This window comes from Dioscorea cayenensis, chromosome 8 (assembly GCF_009730915.1).
Source record: "Dioscorea cayenensis subsp. rotundata cultivar TDr96_F1 chromosome 8, TDr96_F1_v2_PseudoChromosome.rev07_lg8_w22 25.fasta, whole genome shotgun sequence".
NCBI classification, from domain to species: domain Eukaryota; kingdom Viridiplantae; phylum Streptophyta; class Magnoliopsida; order Dioscoreales; family Dioscoreaceae; genus Dioscorea; species Dioscorea cayenensis.
Genome location: NC_052478.1, coordinates 20133101 through 20151276, shown reverse-complemented (window position 1 = coordinate 20151276; position 18176 = coordinate 20133101). Strand labels below are relative to the sequence as shown.

At 31.9% G+C, this 18176-nt stretch overlaps 1 protein-coding gene across 1 annotated transcript; it reads right to left on the bottom strand.

Annotated features, from left to right (window-relative positions):
• Positions 1-5221: 5221 nt before the first annotated feature.
• Positions 5222-10457, bottom strand: LOC120266925 (DEAD-box ATP-dependent RNA helicase 53, mitochondrial-like). The gene is made up of 7 exons (XM_039274579.1): positions 9960-10457; positions 8829-8956; positions 8298-8706; positions 7646-7744; positions 7340-7564; positions 6878-7039; positions 5222-5869 (listed from the first exon to the last, which is right to left on the bottom strand). The coding sequence occupies exons 1-7, from the start codon at positions 10356-10358 to the stop codon at positions 5366-5368; spliced, it is 1926 nt and encodes a 641-aa protein (XP_039130513.1). The 5' UTR covers positions 10359-10457; the 3' UTR covers positions 5222-5365.
• Positions 10458-18176: the final 7719 nt, after the last annotated feature.

Genomic DNA, 18176 nt, shown 5'->3' with positions numbered 1-18176 from the left:
ATAATTTGTGAATGCATGCGGCAATCACGGAGAGCAAATTAAGGAAGTGGATGGAACTAATAAAGATGAAAGTTGGCGTGCAGTCTACTTCCCATGATTTGTGTTTAGCGTGTGTTTTTATGTTGGAGTATCTTCTTTTAATTTGGTGCACAGCTGGTTAACATAATTAACATCTTTGACACATAATTGAAAAAAAAAATAATGTAATTAATTAATTAATGGTTTGATTCTCTTATTTTCTGCAAGTGTTCTGATGCATTTAGATACAAATGATTCAATCCAGTCCAATGTGAGCAAAAATTTCTAGAAATATTTGGAAAATTTTATGTATTTATATTGAGAAAGCTTTAACATCTGATTACATTATTGAAATACATGCAATGTGATACAACAAACTACATTTGATCATCAAGCAGAACAAATGATGGGAAACTCTCATTCCTTGTTCTTATTCCTTCTTTCATGGTTTCTGATATACTGAAAATCTCTTGATTTCTGCAAGCAAACATGAAGTTTTTATCCTCAGTAAACATTTATTTAAAAAAAAAACATTTAACTTAAATCAACAACTAAATGAGAGACAGAGAGAGAAAGAGAGTGCTTTCTTTAATGCTCTCATGACTAGCAAATGAACGCTGATGGACCAAGTACATGTCATATATATATAATAACTTCTTTAACCATGAAGATCATTAATTTAATGAGACAGAAGTATGATGTAGATAACTACCATATATATATATATATATATATTTTATATAGATATGAGAGAAAGAGAGAAGCTTCATTCACTGAAGATCTGTATAATATATGCATTAACAGGTTACATAAACCAAAATTCAGGAAACTCTGCAACTTAGCTGAAGAATTATAAATGTGTGCATCCGTACATATATATATATATATATATAATATAGATATGAGAGAAAGAGAGAAGCCTTATCCATATATTGTAGCTGAAGATCTGTAAGGTCACTGCATTAATATGTTAAACAAACCAAAAGATAAATACTAAACTCTGCAAATTATTTGAAGAACTATAAATGTGTATGTGTGTTTTGTGCATACAGAGAGAAAGAAAGAGTATGCCTGGGTCCTCGTACGCCAGCCGCAGAAACCAGTCAAAAGAATAGAATGGAGTAGACGTTTGGCATACAAGGAACCAGGCATAACTCCATTCCAATGTAATATTCCATGCATGCTTCTTCATCATGCCGTACCACCTCAATTATATTCACTAACACACACAACTAAATCTCTAGATCTTCTGTTTCTATATATCTAAACAAGCTCAGAGTCATTCCTTATATATATATATATATATTTTTACATATATATAAAGAGAGAAAGAAAGAGTGGGAGAGAGGGAGGGAGACACAGAGAGACAGAAGGAAAGGTGAGAAGAAAAGAGTATATATATAGATGACATATATATAGCTGGAATGCATGGAAGGAGGAGATTGTGATTAGTAATTCATTAACATACTAATCCTTATCTTATTATTCAAACCTTATCGTGTTTGTAAGTAAGAAACATCAATAAACAAATGAAATTATTGCTTGCATATATATGTATGTATATATACCCCTATCAATGTGGATAAATGCTTCTATATCCTCTTGATTAAACACCTTTTTATGCTTATATGCTTTATAAAATGGTTTTGTTTATTTATATATTTTTATGACTGAAAAGCAATTTTTAAGTTTTATAAAAACAAAATGTTTTTCTTTTCTCTGTTTTTTTATTTTTATTTTTTTCCCCCACAAGTAAATGAAGAAAGGTGGATAGAAAATACTCAGTCCATTCCTTTTTAATTATTATGTTTTGGAGCTTTTCTATGTTCCTTTTTATTTGTCACATAAAAAATTTTGTGTAGCATTTTCAAATTTACCCTTTAATTTTAATGTACTTGTACAATTTTCAATAAATCACAGTCAACTAAGCATTAAATTATATATTTCATTAGTGGGGTTTTAAATAGGGGTTGTTTTCGAAAGTAATGAAATTTTTTATAAAATACAGGTAACCAACTAACTTTAACTAACTTTTTTAAATCTGAGTGAATTAGGTAAATGTGACAAGTAAAAAAGGAACGAATGGAATAGTTTAGTATTTCTACAAAATATTGTAATTGATTTTTTTATCGGAAGGGTTTATAGACATAACTACCAATAATAGGCAAGAGTATAAATTTGTGTATATATATTGATAAGATAAACAAGTCATTTAATCTAGTGTGAGTTGAGATTGAACTCAATTTCTCGGTAAAAATACAAATACCTCGATAAGAGACCCAGCGCTAATAGACCAAAGGATTATTGGCTTAATAAATATTTATCATTAATTTAATTTTAAATTTTTAAAATATTTAATTTTAATTGATTATAAAATTAAGTACCTCAAATTCTTTACTGGCTCTATTCTTTTTTATCTGTCATTTTCTAACATCATAAAGCATTTATTAATTTATTTTCCAAAATTACCCTTAACACTCTATTCAACTCTCTTATTAGAATTAAATATGAAAAAGAAATGTGAAGATATAAATTAAGGGTAATTTTGAAAAAATAACTAATTTTTTATAAAATTTTGTGAAATAACTAAATTTTTTGATACGTGAGATTCAGTTAACTATGACAGGTAAAAAAGAACGGAGGGAGTAGTATATTTACATTCAAAAAAGTTTCACATGGTCTCCATGCCGACATTTTTGAATTAATTCCAATAAAAAAGGGTGGCCAATAAATACCTTAGTTAAAGGGTTTTGTTGGCCTTTATTTTTATCTTGAATTTGAAATATTTAGACATAGAGTATTAAATGTACGTAGTTTCTTCTTAAAGCAGCACAGACAAAACTACCACCAAATAAAAAGGAAGTCCAAGTGAGATCCGTTTTTATATTGCATGCGTTGTGTTGTAGATTATAAGTTTATCTAGGCAGTTAGCACCATGCTCTACATTAGTCAATGACTACTTGATTTATTAGCATTGGATTTATTTTTTGTGTAAAGTGTTTATATTTTATTGAAGAGATGGATTTGAATTTGAACGCATACAAGCTGAGGACACAGATGTATTACAAGATTAACTCTACGAATATGCATGTTTCTCATATAACATATTTAAATTTTATAAAAATAAATAAATAAATAAACATATTCTACACTACTACTCCTTCCGTTCCTAAATACATGTCATTTTAAGAAAAAAAAATTTTATTCCAAAATAGTTGTCACTTTACAATATCAAGGCAATATTTATTCTTTTTTTCCAATTTTACCCATCTTCAATTTTCTAAGTTATATAAATGAAGAGAGTAATATTTATAGTCCCAAGAAAAATACATGGTTTCAAGAGAGGGATAGTTTAGTAATTTGGTTGTTTTTTATATTAAAATTTAGAAAATTTAATGCTATCCTTAATTCTTGTGCAACATCCTTAAACGACATGTATTTAGGAACGGAAGGAGTACATGCAAAGATATTAGTCTAAAATTCTAAATTGTTAGCTTTTTATGTAACGGGTAAATTTTTTAGCAAGTCACTAAACTTTGGCTCATTTTCACTTTGATCACTGAACTTCAATTTGTATCAATTTGATCATTCAATTTTAATTTCATTTCACTGGGTAGTAAATCAAGGGATTTTGACCTACAAATGAATAATGTGACTCTTTTTTGATGACGTGGACACCTCTAATAGGCTTAATAATGTGTCATGGGGAAGACTCACTTAGATTTTTAGACATCCATGTAATCAATTGGGGGTTGAAATCTTTGATTTATTACCGGTTGAAATCGAATTAAAGTTAAAATTGATACGGCAAAGAAGTTAATGCCACATGCGGTGGATAAGTCTCATATATATAATTTAAAAAAAAATTGTTAAGATCACATTTAAACTCAATTATTTTAAATTAAAAGGCTATTTGTTTTAAATAAAAATGCTATTGAACCATAAAGCTATATTTACTAAAACATTTTTAATAAATACTAAAAAATATTTTTTTATTTCTAAAAACCAAATATTTGGTCAATATAATATTATATATTTATTGAATTTTATAAAAATAAATAAAAATTATAATATATGATTTATTTTTGTTGTTGGCTCCGTGGGGATTCCCACGGAGAACAGGGAGGAGAGTATTTCTCACCCCTGCCCCGCTAGGTGAGGAAGGATTTTTCCCATTCTCGAAGCTATTTCGGAGAATCCTCATCATCACCTTGTCAGGACGGATCCTTGAGGGAACAAAGATTCCTCGCTCTTCGTGCATCTCTACTCTATCTATCAACTTGTCAAATATTTTTAATATTAAAATAATGATTAATGAACTTTTCATACATATTAAAAACACATACACTACATTTATACACATTAATCCAAAATTTTCAGAATACAAGATTGGAAAATTTATACATATTAACCTTCTATACATAATAATCGTCAATTAACCTTCATACATATTTTTTTTTAATACATAAACTATGTTGGGGAGTAAATATGATAAAAGGCAAAGGGTATTTCATGCAAAACAAGTGGCTTCACATTCAATTTCTATGGCAATATCACTTTCTCACCGAATATTAAGAGAATCACTTTCCCTTAATAATAGATTTGTCCTTTTGTGCTACATAGAGATGGAACATAAAGAGTAAACATCAAGATGTAACCCACTTCAGATTTGAATAGAGACACTTAAGCAGCTACTTAGAAGATCTCAATATATGGTTTGACCATGTAAACACTGAACTGTAAATTTAAAACTCTCAATGCAATTTAAACAAATAACTTGAAAATCCAAACTAGTTGTCTATTCCAACCAAATGTCAACAAAAGCACAGTTATTTATGAAGATAAATAGCAAGCATGCTTACAATACCACAACCAATTTTGTTACATAACACACTTTCTGTTTACACTTGATTATGCCAAATTAAGTGGAGTGAGCAATGTGTCCTTGACTAAATATTTACAGTAAACTTTTACACATCAAGATGTTGATATTGAACAATTGCTACACATTATTTTGGCAAGAAAAATACTCAAATAAACACTATTAAAAAAACTATGGAAATTTCTTAAATAATAGGACACCTCTTTTGCTAGGGTTGTCCACACAGTTCACTTCAGAATTCTGCAGACAACTAAACACATTCTCAATGAATCTCATTTTCTTGAAAATATACAGCAAAATAATCATAATGCCACGGCTTCAGACACTTGAACCAAATTATAAGATTTAATTTAATAATTTTTAAAGTGGACCAAACATAAGATCGAATACGAACTTTATAGCTCTGATTTATGGTAACATAAGAGTCTGCATCTCATCAGACTATGACAAGCATCAACTATAAACCTAAGATGACCTCCTAAAAGATCCACCTGCTTGGCTATCATCTGCACGGCCAAAACCACCAAAACCCGAATCTTCAAAATTTCCCTTCTTCGAGTTCCCAAAACCACCTGACAACCCTTGCCCAAATGAACCTAAACCTGAAGAGCGATCTGAACCAGAGTTCGAGTTCCCAAAACCACCTGACCGTCCTTGTCCAAATAAACCAAAACCTGAAGAGCGATCTGAACCAAAGCCGGTAGAGCGATCTGACCCAAAACTGCCAAATCCACCAGAAGACCTTGAACTAGGGCCACCAAAGGAACGGGATCGACCTGAATCAGATTCACCAAAGTCATTCATACGACCATATGAAGACCCACCAAAGCCACCAGAACGAGAACGACCATAACTAGAACCACCACGACCGAAACCTGAACCACCCCCACGGCCACCTCCATATGAATCGTAACGGCCGCCCATGCTTAGCATGTCATCACCAGCATTCTCGACAGCAATTCTAGGAAGCTAAGAGAGAACAAATATAATAAGGAATCCAGTGAATTGGAAATGTTTGTATGGAAATGGTGATCAAGACAAAAGAGATTGCAGAAGAAAGCAGAGTATTCTACCTGACAACAAGAGTTAAAATGGCTTACAAATTACGATGTTCTCTAAAAAATACCATCTGTATGAGGACGATCAGGGTCTGGACAAAAACTGAAAATCTTCGTTTATGTGCATTTTTTAATTGAAATTAACAAATGATGAACCATTCAGTTTGTCTGTTTACCCATATAAAACTTTTATACAAGTATTGTTAAATCCATCCTTTTGAAAGCTAGAACCATTCTACAACAAGAAAAACTCAACGAAAAGAGAAGAAAAAATAAATCTAATATTAGCAATAAACAACTTATCTGAAGGTGTTCTTCTACCAGGTGTAAAACTTCAACTAGAAATTATGAGTTATGGAAAACCAAACACTAGACCAATAAAGATCCGAATGAGAAACCAGTTATATTGCTTTTGCAGGTAACTGATAAAAAATGATGTGGCCTTAGATATACATTCAGTGCATCAATTGTGTGAAAATATAACTCAACCATACTCCACTGCATATAATCAGGGCCATGTATCCTTGACTAAAAGCATTTTGATGCATATCAAATATAAAAGACAGTTCATGAGGTTTTGAATATATATTTCCAAAAATTGTTAATGTTCAGTAAAATTGCTTCAATTATTTCAAAATCTTAAAGAAGAGTTATACATTAGAAAACATGACATCCATATGGGGTGGCTGACATCTAGAAGGGGTAGCACAATATTTAGAATGTAATAATCAATAAAGCACCATGGCTCTTCAAACCGAATATGATCAATGATTTATGTTTGCCTTCTGACAGTCCAAGTTTATAATTCAGGCATTCACTGCCATGCCTACAAGCTAGTATTAGCAGGCTGGCTGCCAATCAGAAAGTGAATGCATCGTCGATTTCACTATAACATGATGGTAGGTGAAAGAAAAAATACCTCTGTGAACCTGCATCCCACATCACCCTCAATTCCCCTGACAGCTCTTGCTTGCTCTGGAGAGTAAATAAGAATCGCGCTCCCTTTCTTCCCAGCCCGTCCTGTTCGACCAGATCGGTGAACAAAGAGCTCGGATGTGTTTGGCAATTCATAATGAATCACCTGTACATTACACACAAAAGTTGCATTATTAATAATATGAATGCCAGTGAAATGACTCACACATATTTCAACAGCTTCAGAAAATTTATAAAAATATGAGTTCTGTGCCACTGAAGAACCAGTAAGGAAGACGTAGTATCAAACATGGTGAAACAGTAGCAAATATTAGCTCACAGACAACATGGTAACAGCACCAGTCATGTAAAATAAACCACATAATGTTAGGTACCAGCAAGTCATCAGCTTGCATAAACTTAAAAGGGGCACTGCTGGGAGTGAATACTCAATTCAAATACTCACCAGATCAACATTAGGTATATCAAGACCACGGGCGGCGACATCTGTGGCAACTAAAGTATTAAAACGGCCATCCCTAAAGCCACTAAGAGTTCTTTCCCTCTGATTCTGTGATATGTCACCATGCAAAGCCTGGCAATCAATACTCCGACCCATCACATAAGCCAATCGATCAGCATCACGTTTTGTTTGAGTGAAAACAATGCATTTCCCACCTTTAGCATGCTCCTAACAAGTACACAGAGAGAATTTAAAATCCATCTACAGTATATAGAGATAAAAACATGAAGGGAAGAGCCAAACTCATACTTTTATTAGTGGTCCAAGAATTGATGCTTTACTTTGCATGCTTGATGCAATAGAATAAAGAGTAATTCCCTCTGCTAATTTCTGGTCCGAATCACCAACCTGCATAAGAAAATTGTCATTTAGTTAACTCTAATAACTGATGCCTTGAAAAATATGTACAATTGCATAATAACATGAAAAAGACATTTGAACAGCCATTTGAAAGCACATTTTGTTGCTCACCAGATATTTAATCACAAACAGAACATGCCAGAGGCCCAGAAATACAAAAGAATATCTATATGGGTACATTTCCACAAATAATAATAATTATTATAATAATAATAATAAATAAGAGTGCCTAGGCAGTTGCAAGTTGAAGAATTACAAAATACACAGACTCGCCAAAATACTCCTTAGACAAAACGAGTAAAAACCAACCACTATATGTACCAGTACTGCGACAAATTGACCATATATAAGGAGCACAAAGTATCACGAATTCAAAGATATAGTCAAAAAAAATATCATTTTGGATTTGATACAGGACTTTTAATAATTACAATACATACCCATGAGACTGCTGAATCTAGTGCAAACATGGTGCCAAGTAGTATCAAAATTCTGCCAGGTAATTGAAAAACATAAAGACAAGAAACTGAAGAGTACTTACAAGGTCAATAGTTAGTGGGTTTTTAAGGTATTTCTGAGTAAGTTTTCTTATCCAATCAGGCATTGTCGCAGAGAACATCATGGTTTGCCTGTTTGGAGGCAACTTATCTAAAATTATCTCTACAGCTTCATCAAAACCAACATTAAGCATCTGATCGGCTTCATCCAAGACAAGAAATTGGACTTCTGACAGATTCAAGGCACCTCGCTTTTGCAAATCAATAATTCGACCAGGCGTGCCAACCACCACATCAACCCCATAATTCAGTATTCTCATCTGTGATTGAATGGGCACACCACCATAGACACAAATACTGTCCAAATTGGAGGACTCCTTGAATTCTTTCTCAACTTGTCGAGCAAGTTCCCTGGTTGGCGCCAGCACCAAGGCCAATGGATTCCTGCCACGTCTGGATATGGAAGAAGAAGGCAAAACATATTTTTTTCAGGATGCACAATAACATTGGATAAACGCAAAATGATTTAACTAATCAATTAAAAAGAAGTGGAGATATCAAGAATAATCACAAACCCATGCTTAGCATTGAAGGAAATAATCTTATCCATAATGGGAATTCCAAAAGCAAGAGTTTTCCCTGTTCCTGTTTTCGCCCTCCCAATCATGTCCCTACCTTGCATTGCTGGTTCAAGAACAGCCCTCTAGACCAAAATCACAAAAAATATAATATGTTAATCAATCTTGACATAAACATGAAAAACAAAAACAAAAATGTGTGTTTCAACAATGAAATGGTTCCTCCCAACTAACAACAACAACAACAACAATGACAATATTAACAATAATAATCCAAAAAACATAAGATAATTGAATGTAGCACCAAAGAGAAGCTCTATGAGCACGGTGTAGTTTTCAAGAACACAGAAAGAAAGAAGACTAATCTTGGGCCCACTATCATCTATGTACTTCTGGATGAGAAAGCATAAAGTCAAATTTTAAAAATTGATCATATTCCATGAAAAAAAAAAAATTTAGTGATTGAATAGCAAAAGAAGAACCCTCCAAAGAAAACTAACTTGTGTCATGGCAGACCTGTGCAAATTTGAAAGCTGTAACTTATACATGTGAAAAGTAGATGCCAGGCTCTGTAAAAATAGAAGTTATATCAACCCCTTCAGGCGGGTGTCTATACAAGTAACAAAGCTTGTGGGCTTAATACGGTAATAGTAAACAGTATTCCTCTCATTGAATTTCAAAGACTAGAATGTCTAAAGTCTAACATGCACATGATCAGACCTTTCAACCTCCATTATTTTGGATCGGATATCTCAGCATACCATGACAGAGTAAACTATCCAAGACCTACCATCCAATCTGGAAGCAGAAACTGCATCCAAGAGAGAGATGTGGGTTTCAACTTTCACCAAACAGCATGAGCTAGCTATGAAAGTGATACAATAAAATTCCTAAACAATAGACAACATAAATGAAAGAAGACATCAAACTCCCCACAGAAGAAAGGTTTCCTTGACCACAATTTCGGTTCCCAGAAGCTATATCACATGCCAAACATCAACCAACCAAAAAAACATAATTTTTAACTTTACCTGAACAGTATATTTGCAGTTTGCAAAGTATAGCACAACTACCAAATACTGTGGCAAGATAAAAACATTCTTCTCAAAAATTGAGGGAATTCCATACCTGAATCGGAAACAGCTTTACAATCCCTTTCTTCTCAAGGGCCGAGGTGATTTCACTGGATATTCCCAGCTTTGCAATTTCCAACCCCTCATCCCCCTTCTTCAATGGCACATCATCAAAGTAATCATCCACAGCATACTCCGCCTGAGCGATCTCCGTAGCCCTGAATCCCAGTCCCCCAGTCGAGAAATGAAAATCCCGGCTTGGAACTCTCCAAAAACCTCCATTCCCCGCTGGCGCAACGCCATGAGAAGCGCCAGACAGATAGGACGAGAATGGTTGCGATGTGATCGAAGGTAAAGTGCGAAACGACTCAGAAGACGAGAAAAGAAGGGCGGAGAGAGCTTGCTTCGACGCCGAGGAAGCGATCGAAGTAGATCTACGGAGAAAGAGAGCCATGGATGCAGAGATGGAAAAACCCTAACTAGGGTTTTGCAGAGGCGAAGAAAAGGGGGCTCGAAATGGCGAGAGGGTTTAAGAGCTTTGATGAGAAAGATATTTATGGGAGCGTGCGAATGCGATTCAAGGGTTTTGGTGACCAGATATCTAGGTTTTCTTTACACATATATCCCTGAAAACCTTTATTATTACATCTAAGTTTCAGTTTTTAATATTTTTATAACCAAAAGGTCCAATTTTTTTTTTTTTGAGTTAAATATGGGCACACCATTTATCAAAATGGGGCATACTTGTTCTGTTTATCATGAAACAAAAGATATCCCTTAGGGGGCGTTTCGTTCACAATAATAATATTACCATGGTAATGAGAATATCGTGGTAATGTGATTAGAAATATTATATGTCCAGAAATATTGTGGTAATGTGAGATTACCATGTCTGGTTAAAAATTTATAGTACTGGTAATCTTTCATTACCATGATTGGTTAGTCATAGTAATCACCTCAGTAATATGTCAAATTTACCAAAATACCCTTACATATAAAATTTTGAAAAATATAATTTAAAAATATTTAGATAAATAAATAATTAAATTATAATATTAAAAAAATTATTTTTCACAATTTTTTTAAAAATAACTTTGTATTTACCAAAAATAACCCCTACGTATAAAATTTTTGAAAAAAATATAATTTAAAAGTATTTAGATAAATAAATAATTAAATTATAATATTAACAATTTTTTTTACAATTTTTAAAAATACCTTTGTATTTACCAAAATACCCATACATATAAAAATTTGAAAAACTTAATTTAAAGTATTTACATAAATAAATAATTAAATTATAATATCAACAATTATTTTTTTACATTTTTTAAAAATACCTTTTGTATTTACCAAAATACCCCTACGTATAAAAATTTGAAAAACTTAATTTAAAGTATTTAGATAAATAAATAATTAAATTATAATATTAAAAATTATTTTTTTACAAATTTTTAAAATACCTGTATATTTACCAAAATACCCCTGTGTATAAAAATTGAAAAACTTAATTTAATATATTTAAATAAATAATTAATTAAATTATAATATCAAAAATTATTATTTTTACAATTTTTTAAAATATCTTTGTATTTACCAAAATAACCCTACGTATAAAATTTTGAAAAATATAATTTAAAGTATTTAGATAAATAAATAATTAAATTATAATATTAACAATTTTTTTTACAATTTTTAAAAATACCTTTGTATTTACCAAAATACCCATACATATAAAAATTTGAAAAACTTAATTTAAAGTATTTACATAAATAAATAATTAAATTATAATATCAACAATTTTTTTTTTACATTTTTTAAAAATACCTTTTGTATTTACCAAAATACCCCTACGTATAAAAATTTGAAAAACTTAATTTAAAGTATTTAGATAAATAAATAATTAAATTATAATATTAAAAATTATTTTTTTACAAATTTTTAAAATACCTGTATATTTACCAAAATACCCCTGTGTATAAAAATTGACAAACTTAATTTAATATATTTAAATAAATAATTAATTAAATTATAATATCAAAAATTATTATTTTTACAATTTTTTAAAATATCTTTGTATTTGCCAAAATACCCCTACGTATAAAATTTTGAAAAATATAATTTAAAGTATTTAAATAAAGAAATAATTAAATTATAACATCAAAAATTGTTTTTCTTTCATAATTTTTTAAAATTCATTTGTATTTACCAAAATACCCCTACGTATAAAAATTCAAAAAACTTAATTTAAAGTATTTAGATAAATAAATAATTAAATTATAATATCAAAAATAATAAGGGAAAATAAAAACTAAGGAATGTAATAAGGAATTAGATTAAATTAGTGGGGGCATAATTGGGAAAAAAAACATTACACGTTACCACCAACTTGGTAATCTGGATGGACATCTATTTTGGTGGTAATCACATTACCATCTTATTTGATAATATTTCATTATTGGTAATCTCACATCACCATCAACATTACCACTGATACAGTACCAAACATGATAATCTTAACATATTACCACCAGATTCTCGGTATTGTTTTCACATTACCGCGAACCAAACGCCACCTTAATGTGAATTTAAACATACTTTTATACCACATCAGTAAATATTAACATGATTAGGTGGTGGAGTGAGATATTATTGCATATATACCCCTTGAAGGTCTAAAATTATATGTCTACTTAATTAAAGTAGAAGAATGTATGTTTATATTTAAACACCCAAAAAATTCTGCTTGTTAAGGCTACACCAATAAAAATTAATAATTATTAGGTTGTGTTTGATTACAACAATCCATAGAATATTTTTCCATGAAAAAAATTTTCATGGAAAATAAAAAAAATAGTTGTTTAATTGCCATTATTTTCTAGTTAGAAAATCAAGAATTTTCTATGGAAAATTCTTATTTTTTTTGTTTGATTGCTCCTATTTTCCATGAAAAAAATCTCATTTATTGTTTAATTGTATCAATTTTCCTGAGAAAAAAATTACATTTTTCATGAAAAATTTTTTATATTATTTTAGGAAATTATTTTTTCTAATTTTGTTTATATGTTAATTTAGTTTAGTTTATAAAATTCAGATGTCAAATAATAAATTTTTACAAAAATTCTACTAAAAATATAATTTTATATATTATATAATTTAATTTATACAAATCAAAAACTAAAATATAGTTTTTTTTTTTAAATATACTCAAATATCAATAGATCAAATAATAATTTTTGTAAATATTTTAAAAAAATATTATGTTTTCGATTTTTGGTATTAATTTGTTAAAATTTTGATTTTTTAAATAAAAATAAAAAAATCCTAAAGAGAGATAGAGATATTTTTATAATTAAAAATAAAACCAAAAGAGAGAAGGAGAAAAATAAAAACTGAGAGAGATAAAAATATAAAAAGAGATACATAATTTATAAAAAAAAAATTGATTTTCTTAAAATAAAAATAAAAAACCCCTAAAAAAGATAGAGATATTTTTAAAAAATAAAAATAAAAAACCAAAAGAGAGGGGAGAAAAAAAAACCTATATATATATATATATATATATAGAGAGAGAGAGAGAGAGAGAGCATGAAAAGGGAGGGGTCGCGGGCCACAAGGGGGACGGCAGCCCCCTGCCCCCCTCTCCCTCCGCCCTGCGAGTGCCTTTGTTCTCAAACTTCTTGTACTAATTTGATTATTTTAAAAAATAAACATCCAATATTTTATTATACCAGAAAAGAAGCCGGCGGATCAGATCTATTATGCTTAATTAATGAATACAATTGTTAATGAGTTACTACTCCCTAAGTATTTATTTATTTATTTAATAATAACTGTTACGACTTCCATCTCCAACAATGTTTTTTTAAAATTGCCCCTTAATTTATTTTTCAAATAGTCCACTCAGTTTTCTATGGAAAAGTTTTCTTTGGGTTGGGAAAGGAAATCTTTTCCACAAAATTGAGGAAAAAGTGGTCACCTGACCAACTTTATGGAAAAGTTTTTCATGAAAAATTTTTACAATCAAACAACCCATTTAACTAGAAAATCTTTGATGGAAAAATTTTCCATGAAAAAAATGGCCAATCAAACACAGCCTTAATATATTTTTTATAAAAATTATATTTACTTTTATGTTATTCAAAATAGAATGGCATTGCTTGTGAACTAAGTAAAATGTAAATTAGTGTGATGCAAAAAATAAAAAAATAAATAAATAGGATTAGGCATTTTGGCACAAATTTTGCAAATGATTTAAACAATATGGTACTAAAGTGTCAAAAACTTTAACCACAAACCCTCATTTGATAAAGATAATTTTAAAGGTAAACAGGTAAACTCATGTGCATTTTTATACCATATTAGCAAATATTAACGGGGTTAAGAGTTTTTGCATGTTTTTACAAACTGCTCAAAGTACAGAGTACTAAAGTGCTAAAATTGAAACTACATATCTTAAATTAATAAAGGGCTAAGGGTACTTTAGTAAAATATTTCCTTTTAGTAATATCAATTTTTAATATATATTATATCTCATGCATTTTGGTTAGAATCAACATTCCAATATTATATGAATAACAAAATATTCTAAACGTAAAATTACTAAAATTCATGTAAAGAAGAATAATGTATAATAATGAGTGATATTGATATTTCACCCTATTCTATCAAAACTATTAAAGAGAAATTTTTTGAGGATATATTAGTAATTCAAAATTGTGCATTTTGAATAAAAAAAAATCCGTAGTTGAAAAATTGATAGTTCATTAGAACATTTTTATGTAATTTGTAGAATAAAAATGGAAAGTTGATATTTTGAATGTAAAATTAAAATAAATAAATTTTATAATCATTCTAAATAACTAAATGTGATATTTCTCTTTTTAGAAGATACTCGGTATAAACTTTAAGCCTGACGCAAAAAATTTTTAAAAATAATAATGTAACTAACAAAAGTGTCAATAATAGTTATTGGCTTATGAACGACTAAAATATACTTATAAAACCTAATCATTAGACGAAAAAGATCCAAACCAAATAATTCGTAAGTACAAACTCAAAACTGTTGCAAGAAAACGTCAATATGTAATTAGGAAAACTAGTGTATGTGTATATATATAGAGAGAGAATTTGTTAATTGTGGACGTTCATAGGGTGGGAAAAGGTAGTGATAGAGAGAGACAGAGACAAATGAGTTTATCAACAGTATATCAGTATCAACAACAGGTGGGTGGGGTGTCTGGTTTTTATTAATGGTGGGCCAGTGGACTAGTAGAAATCTAGTTTGACAGTTGTGATTAACTAATTTATTGTTACAGTCAAGAATTAACAATTCAGATGAAGTCACTATGCATCCCATTTTTACTATGTAACTATTCATAACACAACTTCCATAGACTGGAAAAATGTAGTGATAGAGAGAGACAGAGACAAACATGTATATCAACAGTATCAGCAACATTATCCTAACCATGTACTTGGTTTGGAAATAGGAGGTTGGCGTGAATGTTGATTTTTATTAGTTTTCAAGGGGTAGGCTAGTAGAAATCAAGTTTAACAGACTTTGCACTATACATAGCACTATATATACTACTATTCTTCAGCACTGTTATGAACATTGTTGAATATTTGCATACGAATGTTCACAGAGATGCGGCCTCATACATACATACATACATACATACATACATACATATATATATATACCATCAACATAATCATAATGTGCTGATTAAATTAGTTTAACATAACTCTACTCACAAAACGAGGGCTAGAACTGATTTAGTGGAAGAGAATAGTCCTATAAATCAATAAACTCTTAATAATCATCATCAAACACCATCATTTGTTCTTGGCTACATAATAAATAACATAACAAATAGACAACTTATCACGCACTCAGATTTTTCACTAATATTGCGTGTAACATTTGATCACTCCTCTTAGATCAAGGTAGTCTTTCTCACTTGTCTTGGCTCACTTGCCTTAGCCAAGTGGCCTTGATCACCCAAAATACGGAATACAAGAATTTGGAGAAGTGGGGAGTTGAAGAAAGCTTTCTATTAGGAAGAACTCTTCTTACACACTCCTATCTTACAACTCTTCTTCTATGTCCCTCAAGGCAAGCCCTTAAGGGGCATTTTTAGTCATCCACCTTCTTAATGGACGGTGGGGATCGACTCAGTCCGATGGTTCTAATTAACTCTCTAAAAACTCTACAACCTCCCATAAAAATATCTAAGTCTCTACCAAGTCGTAGAGTTTTCTATCCTATTCTAGGTTTGTGGAGAAAATTTTAGAAGACCTTACACACTTCTACATTTTTTATAGTTTACATGATAGTCTGTACTACAACACTTAGAATTTTCTAAGTATGGGAGGGAAACTCCCTTTCTCTCGATCATAGCAGGGTTTTCTCATTACATGGCCCGCCATACTTGGCTCTTGTTGTGCAAGGCGTGACAATCTCTCCCACCTATTATGGTGATGCCCTCGTCGCTTCTTGGAGCGAGGCTTCCTTGACTCCATTCACTTGCTTTTCTTGAAGCTCAATCCTTCATCCATCGCAAGCTTTATGTAGAAGATCTTCTTCTTCTTTGAGACTTGCCTGTATCTTCAAAGGCACCATCCTCATCATGCTTTCTAAAATCCACATGGTTTTGGTAAATGGAATGGACACAACCTTGGCCTTATAAAAAAAAATCCATACCAAGCACCATGGGGTAGTAATCTATAACCACAATGGGGAAGTCTAAAGCGTCACACCAATCTCCTAAACTCACTTTCACTCCTTGAGCTATGCAAAAGATTGGTGTTGACTCCAAATTCACTGCTTTGAGCCATCCTTGCTCTTTCTTGTAAGGGATGCCTAGCCTCCTTGCTTCCTTCAATCCTTCTCTTCAATGAAGTTGTTTGTGGCATGGGGATCAATCAAGGCTTTCACTCCTTAGTCTTCCACTTTGGCTTCCACAAACATTCGTCCTTACTCTCGATTTTTGGCTTCTCCACCTTTGCCTTGAGAGCACTTATGACTTGCACTGTGCCAATCTTCATCTCATGGTGTGGCTATTCTTCCTCATCATCTTGTCACTCCATTTCCTAGATCAAGCTTAACTTTCTTTGGGCACTCCCTTGCCCTATTAGGACTTTCACAAAAGAAGCACTTAAGGGGTGGCTTCTTACCTCCATCCTTGGGCTCATTGGGTGCCTTGGAGTTCCATTGGCCTTTCTCAAACTTATGCTCCTTGCTAGCATGATGGTCTCCCCCACCATTGCCATTGTCACTTTTCTTCTTGGATGGCTTCAGTCTTTCATTCCTTTGGAGATGTCGAAGTCTCCTTCGCGCCTCATCTTTGACATTCATTGGGTAGAATTGGCGGGTGAGTTCCCTCTTGAACTTTGACCCCAAGTGTTGATCTTGTAAGTCCCCCTCACAATATCCACACTTCGCTTTCTTCTCCACACCATTGTAGTGTTATCAAGGTAGAGTATGGCCATCTTAACCTTCTTGGTATCCTCCGAAATGCCAAGAGCCTTGAAATATTGCTCTAGACTCCAAATGAAGTTGTTTAACTTCTTTGCATTCCTGGAACCACCATATGATCTAGGTTTATGAACATCAACTCTTGGGGTAGTGGGACTACAACATTATTTGTCCCTTGAGCAAATGGGCTTTTTGTAAAGTGTTTATTAGCTCTTCTTCGGTCTCCTTGAGCTCTGCTAAGGCTTTTGCTAGCCTATCCTTGAGACTGACGATCATGCCCAGCAAGGTCTCCTCCAAGATCATAACATGGCCTCAACACTCCGTCGCCACAACGGTAAGGGCACCTTGCATCTCTTCACAAAAAGCTCCTTTTGCTTACATTCAAGCTTCTCCATGCATTGCCCCCACTCAAAGGCTTTGTCGAGCTCCTCCTCTGTAGCAATCGCTATCTTGGTAAGCCTAGCATTCATATCAACCATAGCATTCTTCTTAGACATCTTCTTCTTCCTAGCATGGGTGACCTCGCTTTGTGATGACATACTTGCGCAAGGTTAATCTTGGCTCTGATACTACTTATCATGCACTCTGACTTCTCACTTATGTCTTATGGGGCAATTGATCGCTCCTCTTGGATCAAGTTGGGCTTCCTTACTTGTCTTAACTAAGCGACTTTGATCACCCAAAATACGGAATACGAGAGAAGTAGGAAGTCGAAGAAAGCTTTCTATTAGGAAGAACTCTTCTTACACACTCCTATCTTACAACTCTTCTTCTATGCCTCTCAAGACA

What these genes read in the sequence shown, in the direction of transcription:
- LOC120266925 (XM_039274579.1), bottom strand. Translation starts at nt 10,358, where the DNA reads ATGGCTCTCTTTCTCCGTAGATCTACTTCGATCGCTTCCTCGGCGTCG. An exon ending in TAAAGCTGTTTCCGATTCAG is followed by an intron (nt 8,957 to 9,959) that starts GTATGGAATTCC and finishes ATTTTGGTCTAG; the next exon opens with AGGGCTGTTCTTGAACCAGC. An exon ending in TCCTTCAATGCTAAGCATGG is followed by an intron (nt 8,707 to 8,828) that starts GTTTGTGATTAT and finishes TTCCATATCCAG; the next exon opens with ACGTGGCAGGAATCCATTGG.